This window comes from Melanotaenia boesemani, chromosome 4, assembly GCF_017639745.1.
Source record: "Melanotaenia boesemani isolate fMelBoe1 chromosome 4, fMelBoe1.pri, whole genome shotgun sequence".
Lineage (NCBI taxonomy): Eukaryota > Metazoa > Chordata > Actinopteri > Atheriniformes > Melanotaeniidae > Melanotaenia > Melanotaenia boesemani.
In genome coordinates, this window is record NC_055685.1 from 36,361,465 (window position 1) to 36,383,432 (window position 21,968).

General features: G+C 39.4%; 3 protein-coding genes across 5 annotated transcripts; all 3 read left to right on the top strand.

Annotated features, from left to right (window-relative positions):
* The first annotated feature begins 6 nt into the window (after positions 1–6).
* Positions 7–6,562, top strand: sp6 (Sp6 transcription factor). Of its 2 annotated transcripts, none has more exons than XM_041983423.1 (2): positions 7–141; positions 3,829–6,562. In XM_041983423.1, exon 2 carries the CDS (start codon positions 3,950–3,952, stop codon positions 4,868–4,870), a length of 921 nt encoding a protein of 306 aa, XP_041839357.1. In that variant the 5' UTR covers positions 7–141; positions 3,829–3,949; the 3' UTR covers positions 4,871–6,562. The 2 variants fall into 2 exon arrangements, with proteins under 2 accessions (XP_041839357.1, XP_041839358.1); XM_041983424.1 differs by lacking the exon at positions 7–141 and adding an exon at positions 3,594–3,632.
* Positions 6,563–9,290: 2,728 nt separating this feature from the next.
* On the top strand, positions 9,291–15,709 carry cwc25 (CWC25 spliceosome associated protein homolog). Of its 2 annotated transcripts, XM_041983977.1 has the most exons (9): positions 9,291–9,453; positions 9,937–10,109; positions 10,203–10,439; positions 10,567–10,636; positions 10,780–10,916; positions 11,063–11,132; positions 12,337–12,530; positions 12,813–12,980; positions 14,301–15,709. In XM_041983977.1, the coding sequence occupies exons 1-9, from the start codon at positions 9,436–9,438 to the stop codon at positions 14,410–14,412; spliced, it is 1,179 nt and encodes a 392-aa protein (XP_041839911.1). In that variant the 5' UTR covers positions 9,291–9,435; the 3' UTR covers positions 14,413–15,709. The 2 variants fall into 2 exon arrangements, with proteins under 2 accessions (XP_041839911.1, XP_041839912.1); XM_041983978.1 differs by lacking the exon at positions 9,291–9,453 and having other exon boundaries at positions 9,976–10,113.
* Positions 15,710–17,571: 1,862 nt separating this feature from the next.
* psmb3 (proteasome 20S subunit beta 3) lies at positions 17,572–20,368 on the top strand. Its single transcript, XM_041984249.1, has 6 exons — positions 17,572–17,729; positions 18,617–18,801; positions 19,063–19,170; positions 19,294–19,471; positions 19,766–19,860; positions 20,202–20,368. Exons 1-6 carry the CDS (start codon positions 17,727–17,729, stop codon positions 20,248–20,250), a joined length of 618 nt encoding a protein of 205 aa, XP_041840183.1. The 5' UTR covers positions 17,572–17,726; the 3' UTR covers positions 20,251–20,368.
* The last annotated feature ends 1,600 nt before the right edge of the window (positions 20,369–21,968 follow it).

Below are 21,968 nucleotides of genomic sequence, written 5' to 3' on the forward strand. Positions count from 1 at the left end.
TGAAATCACTTCACCTGGACGCTCCACGGTGGACACAGGCAAATGAAATACGATGAGGATTTTATTTTTCTGGGCGAACAGAGCTTATCTCAGACCAGATAGTTTGAAAAGAAAACCAGTTTCAGCTTCAAGAACAAACAGGTGAGTCAAAGAGTTTTAACCTGCTTTCAAAGCGACTTCACTCACTTTACTGAGTGTCGCTGAATGAGATCTATATGACCAGAAATGACAAAATAATTCATCTAGAGGGTTTCAGAACAAAAAGGGTTTTAAATTATATGAATTCTCTCATAAAGGAGGCAAAATAGACGTTTGGTCTACAAACATTTGGTTAAATCTCGTCAAACGTGTAACTTCACTCGTTTTACTATGTGTGAGAAACAACAACAACAACAACAATAATAATAATAATAATAACAACAATATTAATAATAACTGATGAATAATAAGCTACTAAAGAATGAAAAGCTAAAATTTCAAATGCATTGTTCTGGTTTTCAGGTCTAATGACATCATTATAGAAAAAAAATATTTGCAGCAAAACAAACAAAAAAAGAAAACAAAAAAGAAACTCACGTGTCCTTTACTTAAATTAAAACAATTCATTTTAATTTCCTTTGAGAATAATGTTTCACTTAACAATTTGAGAGGAGATAAATCCTAATTTTTATGCAAATGAGTCCAATCTCTGCGGGAAGTTTTGTGGGAAGAGAATAGTTTTTAAAATGTATTTTTTTTCCTCTTTGAAAATGACTTAAAGTCTTCTGTTTTCTTTGTTTCATGCTCACTTAAAATGCACAATGCATTAGCAGCCAGTAAAACTGGAGTGAAATAAAAAAATCCAAGTCAAAAATAATTATTAAAAAAAAGATTACTTAGGGTCAATGTAGACCAAGGTTTAAAAATATCTATTAATTTTCTGTGTTTGACATCAGTGAGTGCTTCTTTATTGAAATTTGTCTCATTATGTTTGCAGGGTGTTATTCATGCTAACTGTGTTATTTATAAACATAAACACGGTTTATTTTACTGCATTGGTTTCACATTAAAATACAAGTCACATTTAAAGTTTATTATTATTAAAAAACGAGATCGAACCTTAAATACCGAAGTAAATACACAATGTTATCCCTCAAATTACTGTAGAATAAATTAATGGATATGTCATCAGTGTTTTTAAAAACAGATGTGAAATTATTCAATTAATTTAAATAATGTTGACGTAAATCAGTGCTTCATATTTAAGAAATGGCTTTTATATATAAGAATAAACTTTGTGTGTCATAAAGGTGCGTTTAAATTAAGCACAAAAATATGAATTTTTTGCGTCTGATTTAATGTTCTGTTCTGGACCCGCTTTGCACAGAGCAGCTACATATAACAAAACTGTCACACAAAGACTTCATTTGTATAAAATATCTAAACAGTCTCTTCATTTAATCATATAGTTAGAGAGCAGAGAAAAGAGTTTAGCAGCCAGTAGAACAACTTCAGCTTGCTCAGGTGTGTAAATTGCATTGGAGATTAAATCTGAGTTTTAAGGCCCGGTGGATTTTATTAAGTCGACATTGATCGCTGCAACAGTTTGTTTTAACATGTCGAACATTTCCTTTAGCTCAGCAGCCACACCGTGTTCAGAAACATTTGATTTAGATAGAAATGTGTTTGAAGCTTGTCATTATAGACTCTTCTGACAACTCATGTGACCCACTGAGCTCCACTCCATCCATCTTGTACTTGAAGCAGGTTAAACCACACTGCTTATAGGCACCAAGTGAGTTCCCAGACGGACAGGAGTCTTCATCTGGGCTGTGACATGACAAGAGGGTGATCATTATACTGGATCTATAGATTTATGAGGAAAATGGTCTTCAGATTTGGTTTAGTCTAATGAGTATGCTTAGCATAATTGTACAACTAAGCTTTTAAGTTTACAGATCCAGAAGGTGTATTTTTTCAGATTATCATGTGTTAATATATGCAATATTTTGATTATCACATTTCCAGACATATAATAATAAAATGAATCAGTTTTATTTCTCCGCTGTTGCTCCCTCGTTGGACCTCCTTTCGACGGCAGACTTGTAAAACGGCGTCTGTGCTAGGCCTTGGTCGGGCAAGTTTTATGACCCCAACTCTGTCATTGCTGTTCACTATCCACCTCCTCCTCCTCATCCTTCCAGGTTGCCGTCCTCCGCCCCCAGGGCCCCCCTTATACCAGCTGTTTCCTTCAGGATTTCAGATTGCGCCCAGCACTTTAGTGGATGGAGGTGGATGCCTCTGTCTTGGTTTGTTTACAGTGCTGTCAGTAAGCTCAAAGTCAGAGGGGGAACATCCCAACATGCATCTGAGCATTCTCAAAAAATTACAGAGCAACAGTTCTGGCTCCAGGTTGACTTGAAATAAATCAGTTTGACCTTTGACATCGGACCTTTCATTTGGAGATTCCAAGCTAATTGCTTTACAATTTCATTGGGAGAACAGGGCATCCCTGAGTGGCTTTAACTCAGCCTTTGAAATGAAAGAGTAAATCCTCATAGTTTTGCTGTGTTGACTGAACAAATTGAGATTTACTGAAGGGGATCCTTCACTGTCAATCTGACAGACAACCCCTTGCATTCCACCTTTCTGCAATGGATCCACCTATCGTGCAGGGTGTTGATCTTCTTCTCAATGTTCACCTCTTGCTTCTGGACAGCCTTGTACAGTTCTGGTATGTCAGAAATGGTATCATAACACACAATCTCCAGACAGAGATACCAGCTTTTTAAAGCTTGAGACTGCTTTACTGTTTCCTGCTGTAAAGATAATTGTAGATGTTGGAGTTTGTGATGGCGGAGGGGTGCAGTGGAAGTCAACAAAATTGTTAGGAGCCAGAACCAGTTTGGTTTTAAGTCCTTCTGGCTGGTTGCTTCTTGTCATAAATTTCCACAGACTTGTCCAATTTTAACAAGCTTCTTGTCACCTGTTGAAACTGGAGCCCCTCCTTCTGTAAAAGGCGCCTGTATGATGGTATGTACATAAGTGAACATTTCTGAAGTATGCTGGGGACAGGATGCGATTTCAGAGCGTGTGCCCATAATTAAATACATAAAATAATTGTTCTGATGTTCTTGTTGGACTCACATTCTCAGGCTTCTGAATGCCGTCAGTCTGCAACTGTTTATGCTTTCTTGCCCCCAGTGTGTAAGAGGCAGGGTGTTTTACACGTCTCCTTTTGTAACTTGGCTGGAGGGCTGTTGTTGTAAATCAAGTGTGATTCATAAAAAAAAAGAAAGACAAAAAAAAAAACACACACAGGAAAGAAAAAAAAAACAGGTTCTTCTGTCTGCCAAGTTTCATCTCTACAAACCTCAGAGACGTACAAATAGACTTTGGCCTGCAGCCATACCTCCCTGGAACTTCTTCCTTTACCTGTCAACACTCCTCTTCGCTCTCATCCCTCCTCCCACCTTAGCCCCCCCACCCCTTGCTGCCGCCCTTGTGAAGGGCTGATGATGTTGTTTTCTTTGCGCTTGTCTTTGACTGTCCTCCACGGGAAGTACCTGGCAGCGGATACATGTGGCAGGCCTCTGCCTGAACATGTCCGTCTCCCCCTCTCTTCTGTCTCCACGGCCACGCAGCGTGAGAACGTCAGTATCCATGGAGAAGAGGGCTGGTTACTTAAATTTTGTAGACAGGAGGACTTAGGTCTGAATGTCTTCACCTTTAGCTCAGAATTATTAGCTCTGTAGAATTTAAGTAACTTTAAAGAAAAAGAGTGGTACTGTAAGACAGTGTAACTAAGAGTGAAAAACTGATTCTAAGACATTTTCTTTCTTTTGGCAGATTTGTTTTAAGGCGGAACCATCCTGCTGTGTGGTGATCTTCCTAGAGTTACCTAAGACACTGAACAATCCTTCAAGCAGCTGACTTCATTCACAGCCTTGTACCTGCTCCAGCTGCTCACATGGCCCACCCTTATGAACCCTGGTTACGGACAGCACCACCTAGTGGCAGCTCAGAAGACATGAACATCCCCTCCTGGTGGGACCTTCACCGAGATGTGCAGTCAGGGAGCTGGATAGACTTGCAGACAGGGCAAGGTGTTGGTTTACCTTCAGTGAGTCCAGGAAGTTCCATGGGGCTGCAGTCTTCTTTAGGGCCGTATGGCTCCGACCCACAACTGTGCACCCTGCCGCCAGCACAGCATGCTTCGGCTCATTCGTCCCATCTCTTCCCCCAGGATGGCTTCAAAATGGAGCCACTGGCCCCTGAAATGTTACAGCAGGAAACATTCTCTTTGGAGGAACCTCAAGACACCTCTGTTACAGCTCGGCCAAAACCCCAGCGCCGCTCCTCCTCCCGAGGTGCCGGCCAGGCCGTGTGCCGATGCCCTAACTGCATCCATGCTGAACAGATGGGCCAGAGTGCTGATGACAGAAGGAAGCACATGCACAACTGCCACATCCCTGGCTGTGGCAAAGCCTACGCCAAGACCTCCCACCTGAAGGCTCACCTGCGCTGGCATAGCGGGGACCGCCCGTTTGTCTGCAACTGGCTCTTCTGTGGCAAGAGATTCACACGCTCTGATGAACTCCAGCGCCACCTACAGACACACACTGGTGCTAAGAAGTTTAGCTGCGCATTATGCCCCCGAGTGTTTATGCGCAATGACCACCTGGCAAAGCACATGCGTACACATGAGTCCCCACCAGGACACGGGGAGGAGAGGATAAACGGAGACGGGAGGATGGAAAAAGGCTTTGATGCACCCACACCTTCACAGTCTTCATCAAACGTGTCTGCGTCTGACAGCACAGAGCCCCCACTGAAGCTGAAATGTGAGACTGACCCATCAGTCTCCAGCGTGACGGGGCAGTCTGGATAATCTCTTCACTTTAAATTTGAAAGATTTTACCATCTGCTCCCCTCTTTGTCACAGAGGTGTTATAGTTTTACAAACAGAATAGAGAGAGTAGAAAATCTGGATTGAAAAAAAATTATCAACTGTGGGCCTGTGAATTTATCAACTGAGGGCACTCAGTAATAACTGTGATGTTACAGCACCCAGAAAAACAGGAGTTTTATCTGCTTGTAAAACTCGGTAGTTAGAAGGGAAAAGTCGCAAAGGAGGCAGCAGAGTTGAAGCTGCAGGACTTGAACCACTGCTAGAGCTCCACCCAGCAGACCAAAAGACTGGGATGAGTCCAGCAGAAGATGGCTTTGTTTACAAGAAAACAATCCAAACTGGAAGAGAAGAACAGGCTGATTTACCAGTTTTAGAAAAGAAGACAATGGTGGTATTTTCTTCATATTTACTACAGTTGTCACTACATGCATGTAGCCTATTGTACTTAGAGATAATGCAGCATTTTATTACTTAAAATGGTCAACGACCATTAGGATGCAGTTGTGCTTATGCAATTTAAAGTACTGTGCAAAAGTGCTCATCTAGCCCTCATTTCTTTTTATTTGACATCTTAGCAGGTAGGCTTTGCTGTAAACTTAAGGTGGTCTTGAGCAGTAGTTTCCCAGACTTTTTGAAGGTATTTCACAGTTTTTCTTTGGAAATTTTCTGCATTTCTGTCATTTTTAGACCAGTCCTTGTACCTGAACATTTTCAGAAGAATTTTTGTCTGTTAAGCCAACCTAATACTGTCCTATGAATCATTCAAACATAAAAAGGCTCTTAACTTAACCGATAAACCACTGCTGTGTTGACACATGACACAATTTTAAATTTGATCTTTAAGACAGTTTGTTATCAACAGCCTGACAGAGGCACATCATTTGTTACCATTTGTTACCATAATTTCATATCTATGAAAATAATACCAAAGAAACAACAAGGTGATTCCTAAAGAGATATTAGCTGAAAACGTGGCATATCTTAGCATGGTGTGTCTTTAAAACATTTGAGGAAACTTTGAGGACTAACTAACTATCCACAGCAGATGAACAGGATCTGAAAGTAATGTCCTGAATAAATGTGAACAAATCCAGCAAACGTCTGACACAGGCCCTTAGAGATGCATCTGGATTATCATTTGATCCATGTTGGCTGATGCCTCATCAGAAATGGCCTCCGTGGGAAGGTGGTTGTCAAGAAGCCCATCTTAAGGAAGGGAAACAGGGAGAAAAGACTGAGGTATGCCACATGACACAAGACCTGGACTGATAATCAGTGACAACAGGTCTGATGGAGGAATGAATCCTTCCCAGAGCCCAGACTGCAACATCTCAACATTACTGAAACAGTGTGGGATCATCTTGATGGAGAACAGAACAAAAGACAAAAACATCCAAAGAAGAGCTTTGGAAAGTCCATCAAAAAGTCTGGAGAAATATTCCTGAAGACTACTTAAAGACATTACTAGAAAGCTTATCTAAGAGGGTGCAACCTGTGTTGAAGAATAAAGCTGCTCAAACCAAATATTGACAAGCTCCTGAGAATTCTGCAAACTGTTTTTGCCCTAAATAATGTTTTTTTTTCAATAGTTTTTTGCATGTTTTAATAAACCACTGCTTGTGTTTCCTATTGTACTACATAGATAAACGAAATGAGGAGTTGTTCAAGACTTTTGCACAGTAATTATAATATAATATAATATAATATAATATAATATAATATAATATAATATAATATAATATAATATAATATAATATAATATAATATAATATATAATATAATATAATATAATAGCTAGTGTTTACCAAGAATGCAGTGTTTCCTCACTGTAGTTCGGTGTAAAAGCACTTGTGAGTGACATAATCTCACAATAGGAGAATGTAAAGAGGTGTTTGAGAAAGGATGACGTTATAAAGATAAACCCACAAATCACAACAAACTGAGCCTGAATAATGTGAAGTGTTGAGAGATGCTCAGGCTCTCCTCCCAGACCTGTACAGGAAATACTGCTTGGTAAAATAATTCTCCGTTTCTGCTGGAACATGTTAAGGAAGGCAGACACATCTGGCAACAAAACAGAAACACAAACATCCTCGCACATTCACCTTGTCATCACCACAGACTGCTGGTACTGAATAAACCCTCCTGTGCAGCCAAAGACTCAGAGCCCCACATGATGTTTTTCTTCAAAGTAGATAAATGACTGTGTGTATTAGGAAAGAGGTCACTAGTGGACAGATTTATCAGCCAGATCTATAGTCTCTCCAGCTGCACTTTTTGTTTTAGCATCTTTGAGCTAATTGTTTGGGTTCTCTTACCCTCAGCTTTTGAGTTTTTTTCAGCCTCCCTCCTTCTGTCAACCACATTTCCAGCAGCAGGCCGCTGTTGAATCCATCAGAAAATATATCAGAAAACACTTCTGATAAAGAATAACTGAAGACTTGTTGCTCTGCAAAAGACAACAGGAAGAACTAGCTCCTAGCTAGCTGTAAAAAGTTTGCTAACAAGTTAGCAGGGCACACACTACATGTCAAAGTAATAAATATTAGACTTCTGGGGAAGAAAGACACATCGCTCAACTGATTGAGAATATTTGGGGTTACGTATCTGCTGGTGGGTAATTTGAAATTATTTTTTACATCATTAAGTAAAAATATTCAGTCAAATTTACAGTTCTGCTCTCACAAAATGGTCAAATATGAATAAAAACAACCTTAATAAAGGGACAGAACACAATATTCACAAAACTGCTAAAGTCTCACATCCAAGGAAATTATTGGGGTGCTGTTCTGGTTTACAGCTTTTCCAAATATCATCAGCCCCACAACTGTTTTGTTTATGAGTAAAGAATGTGTTGAGAGCTCATCCTTTAACACATTTCATTAACAGCTGCTGGGTCCAGGGTAGCTGCAGCTTTGTCATGGCTATCGACAGATAAAGCATCTTGGAGAACACAATATAACTCCTCTGGAGAATCAGCATACAGAAATTGTTTAGGCTACTTATTTTGGGTAGGAAACTTTCATAATCAATGCTGTATAATCAATAGTTCAGTAGCACGTAGTGTGAGCAGCTTCACACTTATCAACACTGTTAGGATGTGTGTAAACCATCACAAATTTTAGGCAGATTTTTAAGTAGGGAGTGTGAATTACTGGTGGCTCATAATGCTGTATTTATGTATAGAAGAGAAGATATTGAAGACAGTGCTTAAACATTAGTCAATTATTGTGTTTGACTAGTATTAATATTATTATTACTATTATTATTTGCTGATATACTTATGGATAGACTTATGATATTTCATTGTATCAACAATTTTTAATTGATTGCTGTAGTAAATGTCTTAGCTGTGGAGACTGTAAGAAAATAACTTAAATATTATGGTGAAATAACCTGTATTTAATCTATGATTGTGCTGTATTAATTAAAACTAAATAAAGAAATGTGCTGAGTTCATGTCTAATTTTCAGTTGTGCACTTATGTTGTGCCATCTAACACATCTTATATATATATATATATATACACATACATACAGTGATATTATGCAGAGAAGACTAAATAAATAATAAATAAGCAAGTAAGTAATTAAGTGAGTAAATAGATTTTAAAAATACTTTTTCTTTTACTATTACTTCATTTGTTTGGTTGTTTGTATGGAAGCTGGTATGCAGAATAAAGCTGTAAAGTCTTTATTTATAGGTTGTATTATAGTGACTGCTGCTTGAAAATACTGTTTGTATGTGAGCAGGATTTACTTTTATCTTGTAAAAACCAAGGGTGGAATATGGTCCAACTTATAAGTGATTACCTTTTGAGGTTGACTTACTAAATATGGATCAAGGGTTTCGTTATTTAGCCTTGATAAAACTTGTGGTGAGGATATAATAAATAAATAAATAAATAAATAAATAAATAGTTGTTTGAGATTTTAGACTTCCAGTACTAAAATTTGAACAGCAAATTTCTTGTTGTTTCCATTATTAATTGCAAGCAAAAATATTGAAAAAGTATTAATAAATTTGCACATACAGTTTGTAAATTTTTTTTAATATAACTTTTTATTACAAAACTACATTTTAATTACATAAAAGAGGCGCCATATCTCAAAACCTGTTAATGATTGTTGTGTTTAAGGACAAGTATTCTTATACCAACAGAAATAAAATAATGCATTGCTTATAAAGTTGAAAGCGTAGTAGTTATGCAAGCATTACATATCAAATATAGTAGATTTGATACAGTTAAGATAAAGTTTGTGCAGATAATGAGTTATCAAAATCCATTTCTTTTTAATCATTATGTCATACTAAAACTGGAAAAAAATATTTCTAATGTCGGAGCTCGCAAGAAACCCTAGAATGCACCATGATCTGTAACCGGAAGAAGAACCACTAAAACAGGAAACACACTAAATTGATCGCACACAAGCATCGGTGGTTCCATTTTATGGTTAGCGTAAGATCGTCGTAGTTCTACTTGTTTACAGAAACGTTTATTTTATCTCAGTTTCTTATTAGGTGGAAAGAACAAAGTTTCCAAGATGGGGGGCGGCGATTTGGTAAGTATGACCTTAATAACTTGAGATACGCATCGTCGGAGACACGGGACGACAATGCGAACTCTGTTGAAAAGATTGATGTTTCAAAGGGTTTCCTCGCTTATCCTGACAAGAATAAATTCAATATGCGTAGAAATCGTGCCACACACCAGTTCAGCATTATTTATCTTGGCCTGGGGCTTAAATTTAAATATCTAGAAGTGTTGTAATAAGCTAGCATGCTTTAGCTAAACTGTCTGATGACGGTATATGTGTATGATAATGTTTGTTGATGATTTAATTTAAATTGACCTCACTGCCAAACATTAACCCGCAATAATGTTGTGAAGTTTTTTTTATCTTCATGGTGGAGTTAAAGAAATAGTCTCACCCCTTATTTATGGTTAAAATAGTTTCTTCTCGTGTCATTTGTACCTGAATTGTAAGGCCAAACAGATCTCCCTGAGAAATAAACAGAATATTTCTTAACTTGTCTTATTCCAGAACTTGAAAAAGAGTTGGCATCCCCAGACTATGAAAAATATTGAACGTGTTTGGAAAGCTGAACAGAAATATGAGGCTGAACGCAAGAAGATTGAGGAGCTTCAGAAGGAGCTGAAAGAGGAACGAGCCCGAGAAGAGATAACCAGATATGCAGAGGAAACTGGTGCCATCAAGTGAGTCATCCCTCACACTTACAAGAATGGTTTCTTGGTGGATGAGGCAAAACAAAAATGAATCATGTTGCATTTACTATGTTCTGGTGACAGAAAAAAAGATGATCGTCTAGACTGGATGTACCAGGGTCCCGCTGGTCAGGTGTCCAGAGATGAGTACCTGCTGGGGCGCCCAATTGACAAGCAGATCACTGTTCAGTACGAAGAGCCAGAAAGTGGTCCATCAGCTGAGACGGGCCTCTTGCCTGGGTCAATCTTCAGCCCTGTCACCCCTGCCTCCAACCTCGATCTGGCCGCCAAGATCAGGGAAGATCCCCTGTTTGCAATCCGGTTAGTGAGTTCTCCTTTGACCAGTAGCTTGGAAATATAAACAAATTTGCTCATGACAATATGTGATTTTTTTTTTTTTTTTTTTTTTTTTTTTTTTTTTTTTTTTTTTTTTTTTTTTTTTTTGTAGGAAACGTGAGGAAGAAAAGAAAAGAGAAGTTTTGACTAATCCTGTGAAGATGAAAAAGATCAAGGAAATGGTAAAATCTTATTTACATGTATTCGCTTTTTAGTGCTAGTGTCTCAGTTCTTCAAGTTCTGCTGATCTTACATCTATTGTTAAGGAGTGCTAAAAATTTAAAGCATTTTAGGTAGTGTAAGTGATATACATTTTTTTTAACAGCTCCGCCAAAATCTTGACAAGAAAGACAAGAAAAAGAAGAGGAAGAAGGAAAAGAAGGAGAAGAAAGGAGATAAGGAAAAGAGAAAAGAAAAGAAACATAAAAGGAGTTCAAGTTCTGATGAAGGTGACAAATACAGGTATGTAAAGAGAATTAGAAACAGCTTCAACATAGTCTGGGAAAAAAATATGTTTTTTAAGGTGGAATTTACATTATTCACACTCCCGACTTTTTTGACACTCTAACAATATTCAGTCTGGTTATTCATTTATGATCTGTTTCCAGGGAAAAGTCCAGAGATGTTTCAGGAGCAGATACCAAATCTCATTACCATCATACAGGATATGGTCTGCAGGTCAGTAATCTGAAAGTTTTTAAAGTTGTTTTTGGGCATAAGTTTTGATTTGAGAGTGAATGGACGGCAAAAGTAGGGAAGTAGGGCTGGGCGATTAATCGAATTTTAATCACAATTACAATCTGGGTTTTCAACGATCATAAAAATGAAAGGATCCGATTATTTTAGTCCTTTCGCAGTTTCCTCTTGTGCTGTTTTCAGTTGCAAAACGTTCCAAAACTGGCATTGCAGCGCTCTGCCGCAGACTCCTCCCACTGCTGCAGACTCCTCCCACTGCTGCAGACCCCTCCCACTGCTGCAGACTCCTCCCACAGCCCTGTCTGCTTTGGTTTTATTCAGCGCGAGTTGCGCCAGTTAAGTGCTGGACACACAGGAGGCGACGTCGCTCCTTCTCCATCATTTTCTTTGGAACTTGCACGATGAGGCGAAAATCGCTGCCCTCCTTCAGCAAAGCGACAGGCGACATTCGTGCATGTGAAATGTAGCGCTCGTTCACGCAGACGTGCACACGGGGGCTGGCGACGTGACACAAGAAAATAGAAAAATGTTCCATTTTTGTGAGTTGCGACTAAATAATCCACCAGCTTCCAGAGACAGAGAGAGACAACAAACGTTATAAACAAACAGAACTTTTTTTCTCAGTCAACACTGAACAATCCAGGATTTAAGAAACTCATCAACACGTTGGACAAACAGCATCACTGCCATCTCGTCTCCATGTTAGTGGAGTGTCTCTCCTGCCCTGGATGATGAGTGTGGTGAGGGTGTTAGGAAGGACATGGCTGCAGTCCAATGTTTCGCCACCGCTATGGACCTGTGGCCAAGCCGCACCATGGAGCCGTATATAAATGTCGCGCTACATTTTATTTAGGATTTCAACGTGAAAACAAAATGTCTCCAGATTCATTTTTTCCAGATCACACCAGGCAGAACATAGCTGCTGGTCTGAGACAAACGATAGCTACAAGGACCTGGTGGAAAGAAACTAGTCTGTATTACTACAGACAAGACTTCAAATGTCACACTGATTATCATTAAATTCAGCAAAGATGTGAAAGATAGTTCATAAACACTTCAGAAAAAAAGAAAAAATAATGTGTTGAGAGTCTGATGGCACAATAAATTGAAGCCATTTGACAGAAATAGTTGTCAGTGTTATGCTGTCATTGTCCAATCTATCAATACTTAATGTGTTTCCTCTCAGCTCCCTGGTGGCAGACATCAACAGACCAATCACTCAGGGCGGCGTGAGAGGAGCCGGTCACGATCTCCTCACCGAAACCACACGGACAGTCGCTCCTACTCTTCTTCCTCATTCAGAGGTGACAAGAAGGCAGAGCCCAGAGCTCCCAGCCCACAGAGGGAGCGTTATCAAAGACAAAGGAACCATGTGTCCAAGTAAGAGTTGACTGATCTCCAGAAGCCTTTCTTACTTGTGTGTAGAGGATTAACTCATCTTACCAATTTCTTATGTCAAAATGCTGGCTCAGGTATTCAATCATAAACCCTCTGTCATGTTGTTGCTGCCCTGGCATACTCATACTTATGTCGCTGTAATTAGCATATTTTTAACTCGTGTTTAAGGTGACCAGCAAATACTATTTGAATCATAATCAATCTTTTTTTTTTTCATTTTATCTCTGGGTCTGTTTATTATCTGTGTTGCTCTGTCAAATGTAGGAAGCTTTCTGCAGAGGAACTGGAGTGCAAAAGGCATGAGATGATGAACCAGGCCAAGCAGAGGGAGGAGGACAGGGAGAATAATGTGAAGCGATACAAGAAGCAAGATGAGCAAGAAAAGCAGAGGGAGCAAAATGCCAAGCATGACCGTCATGCTGGCTTTATTCAGTAAGTTCGGTTACTGTGGGAGCCACCTGTAGTCACATATAATTTATATTGAATACACATACGTAGGCCTGTCACGATAACCAATTTAGCTGTACGATAAATTTTCTCAGAAATTATCGCGATAAACGATAATATTGCGCAAAGCGCTAATGTGTCATTTTGAGACCATTCTCAACTAATATAATAATAATAATGCAAGTACACATTTTCAAAGATCAATAAACTAAATAAATAAAAGCGCCTTTTTCACATAAGCCGGGACGCCGGCCCAAAAGTAATGCAGCCCACTGGGAATCCTCCCAAACCTCTCGATTAGCCGGCATTGCTCTTAATGTGTATTTTGTCAAATACGCTAGTGTTAACCATTCCCGCTTCTTATCCGCCGATAGTAGTCGGAGGACACGGGGGAGATCCGTCCTCTCCAGGGCCGAAGTGGAGTTGGCTTCGGGGTTAACTCCCAATTACTCTCTTCTCTCGCCGCTCACGGCGTGGAGCACCATAAAAAAAAGGAAACAGCGGTTGTGCTGAGAAACGGCTTTATTATAACGCACCGTTATTGTTTTTCCTGACTGTTCTGCCTAACCGCTCCGTCTCTTCTCTTCACACCTTTTCTTCTTCTGCTACTCTCGTTCCTCATAAGCTCTTCTTCTCCTCCCTCTGCGCTCACGCTCACTCTCACGCGCACTGAGCTGCTGGATCGCACACACAAAGTTAGACACATCGCACAACACTAGTATATAGGCTGACTCTATTTGCGTAATGTGCCTGCGGATTACAGGGGTTATTACGGTAGACCAGGAAGTGGGGGCTTTGTACTGACGTCGTAAGCTAGATGTGTGTGTTCTGCTTACATGTGGGGAGCAGCGAAATGATAAAAGAGGAGGTGCTTGCATCTATTATTTCTCCATTCGACTTATTTACATATTTCAGCATGAGAATCGGAGGTTTAGCGCGAGAGCGTGAGAAGCCACTTAAATGCGCAAGTCTCACGGCCATTGCGTGTTGGCAGCCCTGCAAAACAAATGCGGCTTACCGGCTCGTGCTGCAACATGCTGCAGTCAAGTATGACACCAGAGAGATCACTCCGCAACAAACCAGAGCGTTGAGTCGAAATACGCCATAGTGAAACCTATTGTCATACACAGTTTATGGTAAAGGGAGGACTAATAAAAATTATCGCGGCCGGCAAACTTATCGTGCTCTTATTTTCTTATCGTTCAATTAATTGACTTATTGCTTATCGCGACAGGCCTACACATACGTATCTTTCCCTTGCTTAATTCTGAGTATCAGTAACACTAACTTGTTTCCTTTTTGCAGTAACATGAAGCTGGAGAGTGCTGCCACCTCCTCTTTAGAGGACAGAGTGAAAAGGAATATTCACTCCATCCAAAGGACGCCAGCCTCACTGGACAACTTCATGAAAAGATGAGAACATGACATGAGTTTTTGAATGGACTGGAAACACTTGTAAAGACTGTGTCATTCATACTTTAAGCTGTCTTTTTATGTACTGAGGCAGCAGATGAAAGGATGACGGGGTTGGAACCCTAATATGGTGCTATTCCATTACATGTTACTGTATTGGGATCAGTTCAGCATGTCCTTTTGGATTTCCATTTTATGAAGCCATTACTATCATATACTTTTTATTCAGTAATACCTCAGTCATTGCTTCAAGTGTTCCAGCTGAGCCCATGTAATGATGTTGAAGCCTTGCGTTGAGTCGTCATGTGTGGGCATAAACATCTCTACAGCTACATGCACACCAACACACTTCCTGTTCCATGAATTCTGCTAAATTAATAATAAAAACACATGGTAAAGTTGTCTGTGCAGCTTTACACGTTGCACAGAGAAATGGCTAATCCCACCTGCAGTGAGATGGTACTGTCTAATAGAAAACAATGCAAAGGAAAGAAGTACTGAATTGGACCGTTGGGTACAATATGGTACCATGTGATGGAAAAGCACCAACAGAGAGTATGTGCTTCAATTTTGTAAAGCAGATTCCACAGTGGCTGTGTTCTTTCCACAGAGGCTGATGTGTTTATCTGTTTTCAGGGGAAGATTCATGTATTGTTGCTTTGTACAGAATATATTTTGTTTTTACAAACTGTTAGGATTTGTTTTTATCTAAACAGTTTTTTTGTAATATATGGCTTATATTGTGTACTACTGCAAGTAGTTAGTGGTTTATTCATTTCCTCGAGCTGCTTCATGCGGTTCTTTGTACATTTATATTGTCACTAAAGATACACTAAAGAAGTTCAGATTCTATGCTTCATATTAACAATATATTGAAGATTTGTAATGAATAAACATAACATGATTTGACTCTTAACAACAGTCTGGGATTTACATAACTCAAAAATTCACCTTACAGAGTCAAGTGCATGAATTTACATTATGTTAGTTGAAATTTAATTTTTTCCCCTACAGGTTACAGGATATGAGTTTTTCCTGTATTGGCCATCTGATTGTATTAATGACCATGACTGGGTTTAGGTGGCTTGTGTAGTTCTTCTCAAATGAGCCAAGTTGAATTTTAAAATTAATCATTTTTCTATTTGTATAAGAAGATTAGTTGCCTATAGTGACCTAGGGTATACTGTAGTTGGGTTCTGATTTGGCAGCTAAGAGGAAAGTGGTCTACATGGGGACCAAACTGAAAACCACATTGTGTTAACTACACTGTTAAAAAAAATAAAGGGAACACTTAAACAACACAGTGTAACTCCAAGTCAATCACACTTCTGTGAAATCAAACTTTCCACTTAGGAAGCAACACTGATTGACAACTTCACATGCTGTTGTGCAAATGGAATAGAAAACAGGTGGACATTATGGGCAATTAGCAAGACACCCCCACTAAAGGAGCGGTTCTGCAGGTGGTGACTACAGACCACTTTTCAGTTCCTGCTTTCTGGCTGATGTTTTGGTCACTTTTGAATGCTGGTGGTGCTTTCACTCTAGTGGTAGCATGAGACGGAGTCTACAACCCACACAAGGGGTTCAGGTAGTGCAGCTCATCCAGCTACATCAATGCAAGCTGTGGCAAGAAGGTCTGTTGTGTCTGTCAGTGTAGTGTCCAGAGCATGGAGGCGCTACCAGGAGACAGGCCAGTACATCAGGAGACAAGGAGGCCATAGAAGGGCAACAACCCAGCAGCAGGACTGCTACCTCCGCCTTTGTGCAAGGAGGAACAGGAGGAGTACTGCCAGAGCCCTGCAATATGACCTCCAGCAGGCCACAAATGTGTATGTGTCTGCTGAAACAGTCAGACACAGACTCCATGAGGGAGGTATGAGGGCCCGACGTTTGGCATTTGCCAGATAACACCAAGATTGGTAACTTGGCCACTGGCGCCCTGTGTTCTTCACAGATGAAAGCAGGTTCACACTGAGCACATGTGACAGACGTGACAGAGTCTGGAGACGCCGTGGAGAACGTTCTGCTGCCTGCAACATCCTCCAGCATGACCGGTTTGGCAGTGGGTCAGTAATGGTGTGGGGGGGCATTTCTTTGGGGGGGGCCGCACAGCCCTCCATGTGCTCGCCAGAGGTAGCCTGACTGCCATTAGATACCGAGATGAGATCCTCAGATCCCTTGTGAGACCATATGCTGGTGCGGTTGGCCCTGGGTTCTTCCTAATGCAAGACAATGTTGGACCTCATGTGGCTGGAGTGTGTCAGCAGTTCCTGCAAGACAAAGGCATTGATGCTATGGACTGGCCGCCCGTTCCCCAGACCTGAATCCAATTGAGCACATCTGGGACATCATGTCTCGCTCCATCCACCAACGCCATGTTGCAACACAGACTGTCCAGGAATTGGTGGATGCTTTAGTGCAGGTCTGGGAGGAGATCCCTTAGGAGACCATCTGCCACCTCATCAGGAGCATGCCCAGGCGTTGTAGAGAGGTCATACAGGCATGTGGAGGCCACACACACTACTGAGCCTCATTGTGACTTGCTTTAAGGACATTACATCAAAGTTGGATCAGCCTGTAGTGTGTTTTTCCACTTTAATTTTGAGTGTGACTCCAAATCCAGACCTCCATGGATTAATAAATTTGATTTCCATTGATAATTTTTGTGTGATTTTGTTGTCAGCACATTTGACTGTGTAAAGAACAAAGTGTTTTAATAAGAATATTTCATTCATTCAGATCTAAGATGTGTTATTTTAGTGTTCCCTTTATTTTTTGAGCAGTGTATTTAGATCTGGACAAGAGCATCCTAAAGACATAAAGATAGTATTAAACTGATTTGGTAAAACCTTTATTTTATTTGTGAAATATGAAAATGGAACAATTGCACTTATTTTGGGTTGTAAAGACCACTTAAGAGCTATTTTATATACATATTTTATCTTAAAATCTTTTATATTAAATTATCTCAAAAGTAGGATAGATTTTTGCCCAAAAATGCTTTGAATGCACCTTCACGGTTTTACAGGAACCTCCTAGTTTTAATTTCGCTTTGACACTTTTCTACCAAACTACACAAATGCCACGCCTCTTTACTCTCATAATCCAATCACAACAGCAGTCTGTGCAGTAGCTTTTATTCTGCCAATCAAATTAATGCTACGTAGTCACGCAAGAACGAAGTATGCTTGTGTGATCTTTGTATTTCTAAATCGTATAGTCACTCTGGGAAGCTAAGAGTCTGTCATATTAGTAAAGAAGGAACGGAGTTTTCAGGTTTTCTCCTTGCAAGAAATATAAAAGATCCCTTTCAAAATGGTAAGAAAATAACACACTAGAGCCTGCGTGTGGTTGCTTAGAACATGGAATTGGTAAATACTAAAGGATACAGTAGCTTGGCTAAGCTAATATAGTTAGCTAATAGCTATTAGCATGCTCTCAAAATTTAGCAAGCGTTTATGTAGTTATCTGTAAATAATTTTGAATAATTTCATTTGAAACTTGTACGTTTAAAATATGCATTCATTGGTTGTGTTCTGTGAAAAGAGCGAAAGATATAGAAGGATAAGATGTAACAGCCGGTAAGCTAAATATTTAAGCTAAACGAGCCTCAGTTGTGCTAACACGTTTTACACATTAATTTCATTAATGTCTTTTCCTGGCGTGCCTTTTGCGTTATTTAATTTTCATGACCGAATGATACGTCTGAACGTTTTTTACAGCATTAAATTACATTAATCAACCAAACGTTCAACTTGATGTGTACAGATTGCATTGTCTACAGCTAAATGACAATTTTGTATATCAATCAGTTTTCAACTGTTACACTGAACAAAATAAATAAAATTAAAAATAAAAGTTTTTGTTTCCGGTGTTTCTCTTGTTGAGTTTGTTGAAATGATCCTAATGAGGAATTTTACTTCTATATTTCCGTGGGGTTTAGTGGTGATCATACATTTTTTAAGTCTAAGTCTTTTGAGTTGAAGTATTTATTTACACCGTTGTGCTCTTAATTAAAGGATTGGTCAGTAAAATGTCTGAACAAAAGTTGCTGCACAGTCGCACATCTTAACATATATATATATATATATAAGCTTAAAATTAATTTAATTGGCTGATTCTTTCCTTTACACTTAACTAATAAATTTATGTGATCATTGTTTGTGCTTCGACTGACTTATTCTATCTGCCTTTCTTTTATCCAGTCTATTATGTCCTATAATGGAGGGGCCGTCATGGCCATGCGAGGAAAGAACTGTGTGGCCATAGCAGCAGACCGGAGGTTTGGCATCCAGGCTCAGATGGTCACCACAGATTTCCAGAAGATCTTCCCCATGGGAGAGCGGTTGTACATTGGGCTGGCTGGTCTGGCGACTGATGTTCAGACAGTGTGAGTTTTGAACCTGAGTGTTTTTCTCTCAGTGTCTCTCAGTGTCACAATGACTTGTTATAACTTTTTAAGTTAACATTTTTGGTGTGTTTACTGGCAGACAAAACTGTAGTAAAAACCTTGAGTCTAAGCTTATTACCGCACTGATACTGTTTGTCTCTGGCAACAACATGGAGGAGAGCTGAATCTGAAATGTGCCAGTACTGATGAGTGGATACACACAACGTCTCTGTGATAACTTATTTTCTATCTTGTGTTAAGAGCTCAAAGGCTTAAATTCAGACTGAACCTTTATGAGCTGAAGGAGGGTCGCCAGATCAAACCCAAAACCTTCATGAGCATGGTGTCCAACCTGCTGTATGAAAGGAGGTGAGTCTTCTGTCTTTTGGTTGTCTATGACTCATGTTCTGGAGAATACAGTTCAGGCCAGACATCAGAAATGCTGTCTGTTGGGTAAAGGTCCATGTGGTTAACTTGTATGTATCTCATTAGGTTTGGGCCCTACTACATTGAGCCAGTGATTGCAGGACTAGATCCCAAAACCTTTGAACCCTTCATCTGTTCCTTGGATTTGATTGGCTGTCCCATGGTGACGGAAGACTTCGTTGTGAGTGGCACTTGCTCGGAGCAGATGTACGGCATGTGCGAGTCTTTGTGGGAGCCAGACATGGTTAGCATCACACACGGAATACATTTAGCCCATCAGAAATGTGTTCACACTATAAGCATTGACCCAGAGAGAACTAACACACCCTGAACAGTTGACAGCTATAAGTACAGCCAGGGGAGCAGTTGTGGGATTTGGTACTTTGCTACTACTGGGAAATATTTATAAATGAGGACCCAGCAATGGTTCACTTTTTGACAAAGATACTTACAGGGTTTGGTAATTGTAATCAAAGGTTATCTGTAGTAGAAAAAAAATATTTGAAAGGATTAATGAGAAATGTTTGTGGTTATGCAGGAACCAGAGGACCTCTTTGAGACCATCTCCCAGGCGATGCTGAATGCAGTTGATAGGGATGCCGTGTCAGGCATGGGAGTCGTTGTACATGTCATGTAAGTACTATGCACACAGAAACAATCACCTGTGGGTTTTGTAGCAGAAACTGTCATGTTAATCCAAATGTCCTCACAGATATCTCCATGTTTTACTGTTCCTGTTAACATGGGGGGGGGGGCACTTTTTTTTTTTTTTTTTTTTTTTTTTACTTTAGAAGAATAAAATAGGAATATAACTACACTAATTATGCACACACTTCTGAGCAGCTCTTAAATGAATTCCACCTACAGTCCAACACAGCAGCTGGCAGCATGTTGCTGCTCTGCCAATATGAGATATTTTTGTAGTGGAATCATCAGTCTGCAGTAATTAACATCCTGTTTTCTTTCTGTGACAGTGAGAAAGACAAGATTACCACACGAACCCTGAAAGCCAGGATGGATTAGAAACTTTTGCTCCACACCTCAGAAAAAAAACTAAAATGTTTTGTATAAAAATGATAAACTGCTTGATCTGTTTCTTACTTATTTTGTTCAATAAATGAACATAGGTTTAAACAATAAACACGAGTACTGTCTGTGTAGATGTTTCTCTTCTCATCTGAATAGTTTTGTTCACTTTTACCAGTGGAGAGTTTGACTTATGGGATTGATGGTGCAAACTCAGTAATCAAACTGCATGTATCAAACAAAATGTGCAAATGACTTGGTTAAATGAATTGGTCTTGTAACGTGACAGTGACTGATCTTAGTACTAACACGAGGCAGTAATTTACAACACTTTGTCAGAGACATCTTATGTTTGATGACTTGGACAATAAAGAAGCTTTAGTGCAATCTTTAATTGTAAAACAATGGAATAAAATTCAGTTAATTATAGATAACGAAAATACATGAATGGAAAAAAACAAAATGGATAAAAAGAAATGTAAAATATATCAGATAAAAAGAGATAAACTGCAGAAGTGGCAGGTGTCAAGGGGTTAAAGTCGTCTTTGCAAATGGACTTTTATTAAACTTTTTGGTGAAGCTTCACATCTAAAACTTAGAATAGTTTGAAAAATTGCTCCATTAGATTAGATTATTTGGTCTCCGTTGCTTCAGTTTTATTCTTATTAAGCACTGATGGTGTATTAAACCTCAATGGTGTAAAGGAAAACCCAGAACCAGAAATCCTGTAATGTTTTCTAAATGCAACAGTTACTTAAGATTTATTTTAACCCTTCAATTAATGACAAATGTCCAAAAGAAAATAGTTCCAGTGTCTTCAATGTCCAACTTAGTATTTAGAAAAAAATAAACAAATCTTGATTTTGATTTAACACAATCAAATGAAGTTAATAAAATATACAACCAATATTGTTTTGGGAGATTTTACAGATTAATTGGTGATTGGTATGGGTGTCAGGATTGGGCATAAAAGGACGATCCACCAGGAATTTCCATGACATGGATCACTTCATATGTGTGATGGTATAATTTATGCAAAGATGGATGTTGGAATTTGAAAGATATGCTACCATCAAGTTGACGCCCTTCCCCGAGAGGTCTTTGGTTATTTCAGCAGGATGATGCCAGACTTTATTCTGCTCGACTTCCAACGACATTATGGCTTTAAACACAAACATCTATGTTTGACTGTCCTGCTTGCCGTCCACATCTGTGTTCGAATAAAGATTTTGGAACACAATGAAGAAGAGAATCATGAACCAACAGCAAACTATGGATGTTGAGCAGCTGAAGTCTTGGATTCATAAAGAATGAACACAGACTCCTCTAAGAAACTTAAACAATTAGTATCCTCACTTCTCAAACCAATAGGAAGTCTAGTTAAAAGGAAGCTAATAGAGCTCAATGGGAAATGGGATGCAACAGTTTTTGATTGTGTTCCTGACAAAATCTTAAGTTTGTTTCTATTTTATGAATTTATTCTACATTTATTAATCCCAGCTGGGAAATTTTTCCTCTGCATTTAACCCATCGTAGTTCCTAGGAGCAGTTGGCTGCCAGATTCCAGCACCCAGGGAGCAGTTGGGGGTTAAGGACCTTGCTCAGGGGCCTAGGTGGTTTACCTTAGTTGCCAGCCCGGGGACTTAAAGCCAGGTTTCCAAGTCCACCTCTGTAACCACTAGACCAGGCTACCACTGCCATGAAGCAAAGCTGGT